This window comes from Cinclus cinclus, chromosome 4 (genome assembly GCF_963662255.1).
Source record: "Cinclus cinclus chromosome 4, bCinCin1.1, whole genome shotgun sequence".
In the NCBI taxonomy this organism is placed as follows: Eukaryota; Metazoa; Chordata; class Aves; order Passeriformes; family Cinclidae; genus Cinclus; species Cinclus cinclus.
This window is the reverse complement of record NC_085049.1, coordinates 7,611,621-7,625,251: the sequence shown is the minus strand read 5'-3', so window position 1 is coordinate 7,625,251 and position 13,631 is coordinate 7,611,621. Positions and strand designations below refer to the sequence as shown.

General features: G+C 40.4%; 1 protein-coding gene across 1 annotated transcript in view; it reads left to right on the top strand.

Annotated features, from left to right (window-relative positions):
• The window catches only part of SLC2A13 (solute carrier family 2 member 13), a 134,767-nt gene extending 121,953 nt beyond the window's left edge, over nt 1–12,814 (top strand). The window contains exons 8-10 of the mRNA XM_062490788.1: nt 10,519–10,640; nt 10,760–10,912; nt 12,588–12,814. Coding sequence (XP_062346772.1) covers nt 10,519–10,640; nt 10,760–10,912; nt 12,588–12,814 — 502 coding nt within the window. The remainder of the gene's footprint in view (nt 1–10,518; nt 10,641–10,759; nt 10,913–12,587) is intronic.
• Nucleotides 12,815–13,631: the final 817 nt, after the last annotated feature.

The window sequence follows — 13,631 nt, the reverse complement described above, 5'->3', positions numbered from 1 at the left end:
AGTTTTATTATTGAGTGCCAATGCTGCAATCAGAGAGACTAAATACTTTTAAATCTGGAAAGCAAAGCTACAAGTTCTCCTATCCCATCGCCCCAGTTCTGTCAGTAGTTTGATTGCAGTCTGGTGCTCCATCCATAAGCTCTCAAACATGTCAGAGCAGACATGATCCAGAACCAAAAACACCAGGAGCAGCAGAGCAGTTGCAGTTCAGGGCAAGACCAGGAGCAGTGAGGAACAGGGAGGGGTCTGCACACGAGGGAGAGTTACTGAGCTAGTCCATCATGGATGTTCAATGCCAGCCTGTCTTTAACACTTGCATCTCCTACATTTATAAGTATTTTTGTCCTGAAAGAGCTCTAACAGAATGAAGCCTGCCTGCCTGTAGGCAGGAATATAGAGTGACTAAATCTGTCTGGCTTCTGCTAGAAAGCCTCGGGCAGCACCAGTTAGCACTGGCAGCCCCCAAAGTGAATGGTAGACACTTTCCAGTTTGTGCTCATCTCTGAAATTCCCTGAAGGTTTGTCTTCCAGAAGAAATGGCCAAATCATTAATGAGCACTCCCTCCTTTCAGAGAAGTAGGGGAAGCTGGCAATGACTGGATGAAGCCAGACTGGATGTGAGTGCTCACTGCTGAAACTGATTGTTCCAAAAAGGAACTATTTCTGTATAACAACAGAAAAGCCACTAAACAATCTTTAAAGCATGTTCTGGGGTCGCAGGGAGTCCACAAGCCTTTCTCAACCATGATGGCTGCCAGGAGGGAAATAATAGCTCATTCTATTTGCAGAATGTCTCTGTGATACCTTTTTGCTGGTTGTCATGCAGAGACAGTTTTGTGCTTATATTTTAAATTTGTGAAATGGCATCTACTTCACAAGCAGTTAAATATTCGCAGATGTCATTTTTTGCATGGGTTTGCCATGTGCCTGTGCTCTTACTGTGGCATGAGATGTTTCTTTTCATCTGTTTGTGCTTGCTTGCAGTGAACACGATTAAATGGAGCTTTTGTGGCAGCCACCAAGGTGCTGGGAGCAGGAATTCTCATGTCCCACTGGCCACTCTGTGCAAGTCACATCACTGAGCCACAGCCCCACCACACACATCACATCTCCATCCAGACCTGTACATGAATGCATGAGGATAAAAGTGTTCTAACATTCAAATTGTGGGTCTTTCCCTCTACCACATCATGGAGTTTTTTCCATTCCATCTGGTAGCAGTGTGTTTCTAGTAATTTTTTTTATATTACTGTCAAACTAAAGTATCTACTGATCATGGCAAAGACTTCAAAATGTTGGGTAGTATCACTTCCATCATATTTACTCAAATCTGATCTGCACCTCTGGGAAGTTCTTCAAGAGTTGATAATACCTAAAAGAAAGAAATATGAGAACTGCAACATTTAACTGAAGTCTTTCACTATGAGAACTAGGACTGAACTAAACTGTTTCTTTATCTCTTACTGGATCTTTCTTATTTTGAGGATTGGCTGAGACTTTTTAAAAGCAGCACTGGAATCTGGGAGGCTTCATGACTTAGTGAAGGCATGCTGCTGGAGCCCAACTTTTATAAAGCATTTATAAAATGTTTGGGGTTCTCATTAGTTTGGAAGCTACAATAAATACTAGAACATATCTTGAAAGAGAATAAAAGACTTAGGGTTAGTAAATTTGTTCAAGGACGTGAAAAAATAAAAATTCTTTGATGAGAGGTGAAATCTCAGTAGACCACTGGGCACAATTGCTTGTAGAGCCACAAACCATAATGACAGGATATGCTGTAGGGACAAGTCCAAGATTTATATAATATTAAGAATATTTCAGTAAGAATTGTCAGACAGCTTAGTGATTGTGAAACACTCTGTGGTTATTTTTAATTTTTTGAATCAATGTATTCTACATATGAAAAAGCAGGAAAAGTTACTGAAGGTCTCAATCTTTAAAGTACACAGATGTCAGTTTTTGTAAACCATTGGAATATGTCCTTGACAGGGGAAAAAAGGGCAGAAATCTTACATTGCCTGATGTTGCCTTCTGAGCCTTACCTGAAATGGTTCACTCTTTTACTGTTGCTTTTTCATAGACTTCTTTAGCTTGTAAATACACAGGATTATGTTTCAAGTTGTTCAAAATGTGTTCTTGTGTCTTCTCATGAAAACACTTCACAGCTGTGGGCTTTGCTTCTCCTTTAGCATTATCTTGCTGTAACTTTGACCTTGTATGATGTCAAATTCCAGTGAACCTTTCTCTGATGTTTTTGAGAAATATTTTCTGCCACTAAATATCAGCATATCAAGCTACTGAGTCATACTTTAATTTGAAAAAATATTCCTCACAATATATTTATATATCCTGAATATATAAATGAATATATTTAAAATATATTTTTAAAATTACTATAACCCCCCCAAAAAAATCCCCAAACAAACAAAACAAAAACCAAAGCCAAATACAAACAAACAAAAAAACCCCACCAAAAACCATATCCTTAAACTATTTACGTAGCTTTATGAAGAATCTCTCCAGAAATAATTACTGGATTGTGCCCTTGTTTATTTGTTGTATGCACAGTTATTTTATTCTCCATCTTGTCATTATCACTCACTGCTGTTGGTGTCACTGAATTTTTCAGTTATAAACCTTGAAGTAGTCTTCTGGCTGTGCATAATAAACCAACTTTTTTCATGCCTTCTTAACTGGAGAATACCTAATTTTTCCAGCTACAATTTCAACCTGTCAGGCCCTTAACTGGTGTTAACCAAGTTGTTTTCTGGAAGCTGTTGCTTCCAGAGTGTGCTCTTAGATGCAAATGAATGTAGATGGCTCCTTTGTGCACTCAGTTTGTGCATTAATATATTTAGATATTTGAGGATTTTATTTAAATTATTTTATTAGGTACTGATTTTGTTTAAATATATATAAAAGTATTTTTAAATCCTTTTCCAGAAAAGAGTGCAAAATATCTTTTTTGCAAAATCAAGACAAAATATTTATGATATTTCTGTTCCTTATTTTTCTGTCATTGCTTCGTGTCTTTGTTGAAAATTGGAGCAGTTTTGAAGCATTTCACCAAAAAATGAAAGAAGGAAGGCACATTCCTTCTTTTGTTTTCTCTCATCTGAAGAGCCAATTTTGTACCTGAAAGTGTCCAACATTGGAAAACAACACAAAATACCATATTTTGAAACTGTGACCTATCACCTAGTGATTGAAGTACTTGAAATGATCAGAAATGGCAGAAATGCACGACGGACTGTGACATTCAGCTAAGATGCTTATGCTCAAAGCTAATTAAGTTTTTGCATTTTGATCAGCTTTTGATTTGAGTTCTGCCCATTAAAATTCTGTACTTTTGACTACTAGGTATTTGTTAAGTGAACAGTGGATTATGTTTCATAGTTCTATGACCTCTCCCAAGTTCCTGTGCTATTCATATAATATTTGAATTATTTATGATTATGAAATCATACAATTTAATTATTACTAGTTAATTCTAATTTGTACTAGGGTAAACCAAGTGTGTCCAGTGAGAATCAGAGCTAGGACTAGGATAGGACACTGTAGAGCACAGAGACATCAGATGTTTCCTGGCACTTTTTGTGACCATCTGATACTTTGGAAGAGTGGGGAAAAAACTGGGGAAGAAAAATAAGTCGATCTCTGTGTAGTGGGATCAAAGTTATTGTGTCTCCTCTAATAAAAACCTGATATATACTTCTTTCTGCTCCCAGCTTTGGAGTGCACTGTCAGCTGCTCTGAGGTCTGAAATGGTTGGGCTTTAACTGGGTAAACATTATTCTGTGTTTTCCTGGTTTGAGTCCATTTCTCAAGGTAAGGAGTGCTCAAAAGGTGATAGAGAAGCCTGTTGGACAGAGTTCAGGCAGTAGCAGGGATTTGTCTCTCTCCCCTCCTGGTACATATGATGAAGAATGAAGCTCGAAACCCATGGGGTGTGACAGCAGACTGAAGAATTGTAGCTGACAGCTTGGACAGCATTTCATAGCTGAAATTTCTCAGCTTGTGAAAGTGTTTGAATTCAAACCTAAAGATTGTTAGGTAAATAAATAATAATATTTAAAAAATATATTAATCTGTGATCAGGTAGCCAGGACAGAGGTAAATCAGAACAGTGTGCTAAATCTATGGCAGGTGTGTGTTGTGACATGGCTGAGAATCATGGAATCATTTAGATTGGAAAAGGCTCTTAAGATCAAGTCTGTAGTTATAATGGATAGATCCTGTAGCAGGGGGGTCAATGTGATAAAGACTTTTTCCATCACATGCAGATGCACCAGTCATTTGCTGAGGTGCAATTTGCTTTCTTTGCTGTGAACTAAAATATTTTTCCAGGTTTTTGAAACATATGCTAGTATTAAAAAAAAAAAAAAAGAAAAAAGAAAACAAAAAAACCCAACTCTTTGCCAGTTATAGCAAAAGGCTTCTATAAGTGTCCCAAAACTCTGTATTTTATGCAATGAAGGTTAAGCAATGTGTAGCTGAGTCTCATGAAAGTTTATGGCTATAGCTTTTCAAGGCTGCATCTGTTTATTCTTTTCTGTTTGTCTGGAGTTTTGGGGGGGTTTTGGTTTGGGGGTTTTTATTTTGTTTCTTGGTTTTTCAGTTGCTGTTAACTCATGTAAGAAGCTTAATCTGCATATTTTTAGGTAACATCTGGTTTAATGGATGAATTATTTCTTTGTGTAAACTATAAAGTCAAAGTGATAAATGAAAACTTCTCCAGAGAGGTGTGGAGCTTTTGAAGCATATGGAAGACAGTAGCTAGGGATCTGTGAGAAAGCTAGAAATTATTAATTCAGGCATTATTCAGGTTTAAAGAAATCTGTTTGCCTTCAGGTTGAGTTGCAGTTCTCTTGATGCTTCAGACAGCATCTTACACATGTATAAGAAAGGAGCAAGGATTTTTCTTTAAAACAGAATATGCTGATTTGTAGTGAAACTGTACCTCATGGTTTAACTGATTTCTATGGGTTGTGCTAATATAACTATTTTGGTTGTACCTGGGTGGATTTGAGAGGCCATGTGATGGACAGGGTAGAGGCAGTTTCCAAAGTTCTCCTTTACCACTAAGTTATTATACAGTTCATCTGGTACCTTGATACATTCTGCCCTCTAGGGTAGTTGGGGCTTGTTCAGACAAATGAGTATCTTTTGCAGAAGAGGGGCTTGAACTTATGAGAACTAATCCAAATGTTGAGATTCAGATTCTTCTACGGGATGAGTAATTGCTTGTGGATAAATAATCTTAGTTGTTCCCAAGCACCATCCACAAAATCCTTCCTCCATCCAAACAGCAGCTACTCTAAATCATGTCTCTTTTGTCCTCGGTCATTTCCATGACAGACTTCAAATTAAAACATGAGTCAATAAACTTGGCATAAATTTATATTGTCCAGTGGATTGTCATGATATAAAAGTCAGCACTCTACACAGGAGACTTTAAAAATCTCCTTGAAGGAGATTTTTAGTAAATCAAATACATTTATGTTGCACTCGAGACTTAAATTGGCAAATTGTAGGTTATCATCATCCTGATAACCCAGGCACAAAAGGCTATCATAACAGCAGTCCTAAAGTTGTTTTACTTGTGTTAGAACAAAGAAATGGGGGATTAGTGAAACTGTGAATTAACTGTGAAATCTTTCTGTGCCATAAGCACCCGATTTGTCCAAGTTTATCTCAGAGTGCAATGTGTAAATTTCAAATATGCTTGTTCTAGCAAGCATTTTACAGAGATGGACGATCACATTAGTGTTTTTCTTCAGAAGTAATTTCCTTTGCCTGACTTGATTTGAATTTTGACCTTTTAAGATTTTTGATCTAAATCTATTTAAGATGCTTCTCAAGGGCTTAAAAGACAGTGAGAAGTCAGCAGCTTTCATATTAAAAATATATGAAATATACTTGAATATGTTCACAATGAAACAATTCACCCAAAAGCTGTATCTTTAGGGCTAGACAATCCTCACTGTACAGCAAAGCAAAAATTAATGGATATTTGAGAAGAAAATCAGGTTGGTCTCTGTCTTGTTCCTGTGCTATGTCTTGCCCAGCCATTTCTCACACTGGGGTTTTCAGTGTTTTGCTTCAGAATTACTGTACAGCCAAAATGGCTCAAGTATAAGGAAAATTTACATTGATTGCCATGGAAATGGTTTTATCCTGTTTCATCCTCCTGATATTTGCAATAATATTTTAGACTCCCACACCTGCTCTTTTCTTACCTTCTTTTGTGTGCCATAAAAGGTAATTTAAGGAGATAGGGAGCAAAGCTTTAGTTCTTTTGAGCTTCAGACCATATCTGATAGAGGATGCTTTCTGTGATTTTGAAACTGACCATATAATGCTTGTAATTTGAAAATCCACTGATCTTCTCATTCATTTCCAGTCAGTTGAATTTTTTGCATCAATTGTTGGTTGGTCAGACTTGCACTAATTAGAATTGATGTGCATCTTAAGAAGCCTGTAGAAAACACATAGCCAAAGAAATTCACAGTAAAGGCTTTCAGTGTAGCATTTTCCTGTTTTTTGGTTTGGCAGTAATTTCAGAGGCTATGATGTGGTGTGTCTTCACTGGTTGTACCAATGTGAATATTACCCAGCATATTGGCACATACAACCTCTTTGCACCAGTACCTGACTGCATCATTTCACTTGTACCAATTACAGGGAATTGCCTGGGTGGTCACTCAATGTGTGCAGTCACAACTCAATGACCAAGTGAACACCAGGGAAAAGTGGCATTCCTCAGGGGTCAGTACTGGAACTGGTGCTGTTTAAGATCTTTGTTGGTGGCAGGAACAGTGGGATCAAGTGTGCCCTCAGCAAGTTTGCAGATGCCACCAAGCTCATGGTGCTGTCGGCACACTGGAGGGAAGGGATGCCATTCCCCCAGAGGGACAGGCTTGAGAGCAGGGCCCTTGTGAACCTCACAGAACCATAGAATCATCAAGGCTGGAAGAGCCCTTTAAGATCAAATCTGACATCAGCCCAGCACTACCACTGTAACCACTAAAGCACATCACCCAGCACCAGCCTCTTAAACACCTCCAGGGATGGTGACACCAACACTCTCTGGGCAACCTATTCCAATGCCTGACCACCCTAACAGGGAAAAAACATCTTCTAATATCTAACCTGAATCTCCCCTATCTCAGCTTAAGGCCATTTCCTCTGGTCCTCTTTCCTCAGTCACTGTAGAAGAGACCAGCCCTTGTCTAACTACAATCTCTTTTTGGGTAGTTGCAGACAGCAATGAGGTGCCCCCTGACTCTCCTCGAGACTGAACAAACTCAGCTCCCTCAGCCATTACTCATAAGAACTGTTTCCTAAGCCATCCATGAGCTTTGTTGGCCTTGGCTGGACATGCTCCAGCACCTCGATGTCCTCTTTAAAGTGATGATCCCAGAACTGAACGCAGGATTCGAGGTGCAGTACAGTGCTGAGTACAGTGGGGTGATCACTGCCCAGCAGGAGCTGGCCACAACAGGCCAAGATGCCACTGGCCTTCTTGGCCACATGGGCACTTGCTGGCTCATATTGAGCCCACTGTTGACCAGCACACTCAAGTCCCTTTCTGCCAAACAGCTCTTGAGCCACTCCTGCCCCAGCCTGTAGCACTGCATGGGGTTGCTGGGACACAAGTGCAGGACCCAGAATTTGGCCTTACTGAACCTCCTGCAGTTTTGTCCTCAGCCCATCGTTCAAGTCTGTCCAGGTCTCTGCAGAGCTTTCCTACGCTCAGGCAGTTCAACACTCCCACCCAACATGGTGCTGTCTGCAAATTTACCGGGGGTGGACTCAATTCCCACATCCAGATCATCAACAGGGATGTTAACAGGCTGGGGAACAGAGAAACTGTGGATGCCCCATCCCTGGAAGTGTTCAGGGACACTGAAGGATAGGGCTCTGAGTAACCTGGTCTAATGAAAGGTGTCCCTGCTCATAGAAGGCAGGGTAGAAACTTGATGATCCTTAAGGTCCCTTGCAGATCACACCATTCTGTGATTCTTTGATTTTCTTCTGTGTTTCAGCTTATGAAGTGATGGGTAGCTGCTCCTCTGCTTCCGTCGTATATGCTCCCTTCATGCAGGACAAAATTCAGAATTTTGTCTGGTAATGAACTGCATGCTAATTATAAACATACTCTTCAGTAAAATAATAGGTCTTACAGGAACAGTGGCACAGTAGCAGGATTAGCACAGTAATAGAGCTCAAACAAATCTCCAGCCTTGAAGGAGTGTTATTTTTTAACATTCCCAGCACTACAAGATGCCAACAAATGCAGATGTCTTTGCTTTTACCATGTGTGCCATGCCGGTTTACAACTGAAGGATAAGCAAAGCACAGTTTATAACTGCCAGGTTTCTATTTAATCTAGTCTCAAGTACTCATTTTCCCATTTCATTGCTCTGAATCTGCTTTTTTTGCAACAAAATTTCCTCTCTGTTAGGAGCAGACAGCGGAGAGAAGATGAGTGGCCTCAGTCACAGGAGACTTTGGAGATATCTGGTTTTCCCTTGTATCATTTGTGTTCCACTCTGTCAAAAGTGGGACACAACTGGGGAAGGATGGCAGGGGAAGGAATGACCTGCCTGCAGTTGTGTCTACATGAATCAGCATGTTGGCTTGTGCTCATGGAGATGGATGCAGGATAATAGACCAAGTATGTCTCTGCAGTTTTGTTTGAGAGAAAGTGTGAGGCCCTCTCTGCAGATCTGCCAATCTGGCTGGGGAGAATGGAGGACTTCATCTCAGCATCAAGATGCTTAAAAGTGCTCATCAGCTCGTATTCATTACAAACACCTGCAAATGAAATTTGCATAACAGCAAAAGAAGCAAAAGTGATGATGTTAAAGCAGTGTGGAACTGAGCACTCCTGTGTTCTTGCAGTGGGCCAGTCTGTATCCAGGCACAAAGGATGTGTCTTTGAGAGGGATGTTCAGCTGATCTGTTTTCTATGTGTTTTCCATCTCAAGAGTGATAATTAATCAATGGCCTGGATGAGGTGGCCTTTCCAGGGGAACTCAGCAAGGCAGAGCTGTGGAAGGGTGGAAAGGTGCACACTGGCACTGGCTGCATTGCCAACCCCAAATTAAGGGCTCGGCATCTCTCCACTTCATCAGGTGCTGCTCAAGTGCAAAGTGGAACTGCAAATCTTACAGGTTACTGCCATTAAGGAAGCATTATGATTTTACCAAGATTTCAGACATGCATTTTCCCAATATTTGTAGGGTTAAGGTCTCTCTTTTAAATATTTTTGAGTTTTGGATTTCCAGCTGTCCTGAAATTGGATCTGGGACTTTACCATATCCTGCTTTAAATGTTGTCCTTTCATCAGTGATAACATAGGGAAGATTTCTGCCCCAGAAGTGCTGGTGGTTTGGTCATCAGTGCTTAGCACATTGCTGTTCAACTCTGAAGCATTGCAGGGGGGCTGTTGCTCCACCATCTACAACTTGTTGCCCACCTATTGCCCATTGCAGGTGATAAACCATCTTCATTCTGGTTTTCCTCCTGTCAAGAGGATCATATCTTTCACATAAGTGCTCAACTGATCTGGAAATCATAACCCAGGCAGATGTTCAGCTCTCTGTGATTTCTTCTTTGCAAGTAAATAACATTGTTTGCATATGAAATAGTAGTGTCTGCTTAACTCTTCTCTCCTGAAAGTATAGGGTTTTTCATCTTTAGCAATGGATGAGGTGGCTGGCAGCTGAAAAGTTTCACTAGTTACATATATTACTTGTTCCTTTAAACAAATGATAATTATTTTTTTAAAAATTACAACACAAAATAAAGTTGCCAGTATACCTTAAAAAAAATTTCTTGTCAGTCAGAGGGAAATACCTGATCTTATACCTATTCCTTGACATATGGAATTCCCACATGGTCCTTGGAATAGAGACATATTTTCTTTTAGTAGCTAATTACAAGCACTACCATCTCCTAAACTATTTCACTGTGTAGGAAGGAAAAATGCACACCTCTTTTCTTCATGACTTCACTTGACCTTGGCACACTCCATAGACATTTCTGATTACACCTGAAGTGTGCTGCATGTAGCTGGTTCAGCAGATGTAAGGGCTAACTTCCATCTGACCTTAAATCCTTGTGTACAGCATCTTCAGCTCATAGTCCTGCTGCTGCAGCTGGTTTTGCACTGTGTGGTACTCCTGTGAATTTGTATCGTGGGCTTTGGTATCACCACTTGTGTGATAAAGACTGGTTGCTTGAAAAAGATCTGTAAATACAAGGCAAATATTTAAATTCAGGAATGTTCTGCTGATTACTCTTCCTAAGACCAGGTTTGAGAAAATAACACGTTTTTGGATGTAGAACTTTGCTCAAAGATCTCTATAAATTTACAGGAATTCAGGTTTTTTATCTTACTTGTACATTGGCCAGCTTTTATTAAGACATTACTTGCCATGTTTATATTGCAATGTCAACTATTGCCTTGAAAATTCATTAATAAAAAGGTGTTTTGTTGATTTTCAGGTGTTCAAATGAAAGTGTATTCAAGAAGGAAGATTTATTTTGGGCGTACAATTTCTGCCCCACTCCCTACTCTTGGACAGCACTTCTGGGCCTTATTTTGTATTTGGTTTTCTTTGCACCTGGTAAGAAATACTTGTTTTCATATATAAGTTTAAAATGTCAAATAGTGAAGCTACATCTTAAATTCGGTTTCAAGTTTAGTCATTAAAGTGAGCTTGATCCTTTAATTCCTGATTCTTAGGGATGGGTCCTATGCCCTGGACTGTCAATTCTGAAATTTATCCACTTTGGGCTAGAAGTACAGGAAATGCATGCTCTTCTGGAGTCAACTGGGTTTTCAATGTGCTCGTGTCACTGACATTTCTGCATACAGCTGAATACCTGACATACTATGGTAAGTAACAGTACAGTAAGTAACAATGTGCAGTACTGCCATTGGCACAGAGATTTTCTCTGGATTCTGGGTCCCTCCACTGGTTTTGCTATGAAGTGTCAGGGTTCTCAACCCATTGTGGTTTCGTAAGACTAGAGATTTGATACCACCTGCTTGGATCATAGAGTTTGGTCTGGATTTCAGAAGAAACATTTATTTTTGTCCTTAACTGAGAACCTAAACAGTTGATTAAAACAGAGAAGCTGGAAAAAATGCCACTTTTGTTTTAGTGAAATAATGCTGACTCCCACTTCAGGTGAGAGCATCTGCAGTTTTCCAGTTCATGGTGACATCCAGGGCCAGTATCAGATGACACTTGCAGAAACACAGCTGTTGATAAAATGCTGTCTGTGGGAGCCTGTGAGTATTTATCAGGTTACTGCTCAGCCACTCCAGTACAAGTAATTTAAATCACATTAATCTGCCAGGGAGTTGATGTGACCTTCACATCCTTACTAGTGCAGAGCCTTTCAGCTCTACTCGTTATTCCTTTGAGCCATCAGTGTAGGAACACTTGGTAAATGTTTGTTGGTCCTTTGGTACCTCTCTGCCCCTCCAGGTATGGTGGACTGTGGGCAGGAACAAGGTCTTTCTCAGTATTAATTGTCACCACTTTAAAATAATAATGAGGTATAAAAGTCACAAACATTATTTTAATCCTGACTCATTTCTTTTGCTGGAGTTTTTAATTTTGAAGACTTGTCTTAATGTGTCCTTCACTGTCAAGACAAACCAAGAAAGCTCTTTCCTTTCATGGCTGCTTTTTAAAATTTGGGCATGTGATTGTCTAATTGCTATTTATTTTAAGAGCAGGGCAGCTTGCCCAGAAAGCATGTGTGCTATCTTTCATGTGAATTGGAATTGCTTTGTCAATTTACTTTGCCGAGCAATGGGGCAATGTCACAGCAGCCAGAGCTGCACTCACTTTGTCACTACGTTCCCATGCCCAGCGTGAGTTCCACCCCAAGAACAGGAGCCCTTAGATGTGGCTGGAGCTATGGCTCCGTGGCCTTTTGGCTGACAGATTGTGTTCAAAGGAGGCAAGGAGGAGGGGGAGGCCTTTTGCATAGGATAAAAAGGATTTATAACTTTGAGGAATCCAGGGTGGCAAAAGACAAAAAGGGTGAAGGTGCAACAACTTAAATATGGGGGAGGTTCAAGGGGGAGGTACAAATTGGAGAAATTCTGAGGAGGGATAAAGGGTAGGGTTTACAAAGCCACTGTCCAGTGAGGGAGGCAGGGGAGAAAACTGGGTCACAGGGACTAATGAGAGGTCCAGTTTTAGGGGATTTCCAAAGGGGAATTCCAAGCAGAGGGCTGGCACAAAGCAGATAGTTTAGGACAGATTGACAAGGTGGGTGGGAAGGAATAATTTTGGACTAAACCATTAGCTTGGGCAATAACAGAACATACCACTAACAAGAAACACACTGCAATAAACACAGGGCAATAAAGAGTCCTCCTCGTACACCCACAGCCCCACAGCTCATTGCTGTAACCCTGCCACTCCAGTCTTTGCTTTTACACTGTGCTTTGAAGCCACAGCCTGCTGCTGCTGTCACTCCCTCTGCTCTGGCACAGAGGAGGGAGGGATGGGAACCTCTGTCAGTGACTGTGACATGGTTTTACTTTGCAGGAGCCTTCTTCCTCTACGCAGGGTTTGCTGCCTTGGGACTGGTTTTCATCTACGGCTGCCTTCCTGAGACTAAAGGGAAAAAACTGGAGGAAATTGAATCTTTGTTTGAAAACAGGCTATGTACATGTGGTATGTCAGATTCTGATGAAGGGAGGTATATCGAGTATATTCGGGTGAAGGGAAGTAATTACCATCTTTCTGACAATGATGCTTCTGATGTGGAATAATTTTCAGCTGCTGATGTATTTAATCATTTAAAAGCCTTCTGGGGGAAAAGCAGCTCTCTGATGACCTCACTGCCCTGCTTCTGGTCTGGTTCTCCTTTCTACTATGTATTTTAAAATGCCTTCATGTTCAAAAATGCTCCATTTGGGAGGAAATTCAATATGCTAGCATTTTCTTGATAACTAAAAGCAATGGCTTCCAAAAGAGATTGAATTCCACAATTATGTGACTTTACCAAGTGTGTGTGTCACTGCTCCATCCCCAGATGTTTAGTAGGGTGCACTGTACCAGATGAATACAGAAGGCTATCCTAGATGGTCAGGGGTTGTCCTTATCTCCAATTCTGACAAATCCTAAAATAATCAAGTGGCTGATGAGAAAGCAGCTGACAGCTGTTGGATCCCCATCCCATGGGAGCCAAGGAAAAAGCTCTGCTGTGCAGTATAGCAAAGGATAAATGTATAAGCTGCTGTAATAGTAACCATTTAAAAGGTTTAACTGATTGGGAAAACACAAATACCTTCTGTATCTGTCAGAGGGGCATTTCCCAAATTTACCCAAAGATAATTTCCATTATTTATTTGAGATAGCAAGTAGAGAGCCATACTCACCTGGATGGTGGTTCACAAGGGTGGTGTGTGTCTGTACTACACCAGGTTATCCACCCACTGCTGCTCCTGAGTTCATGCTGCAGTTGGGAGTTTGTGTTTCTGAGAAAAGCTGGCAAAATTAATTAGTGACAGCAGGAAAACAGAGCTCAGTACGTGGCCACATGTCCAAATGTACTGGTGTATATTGCTAGGTATAACATAGAGGCTT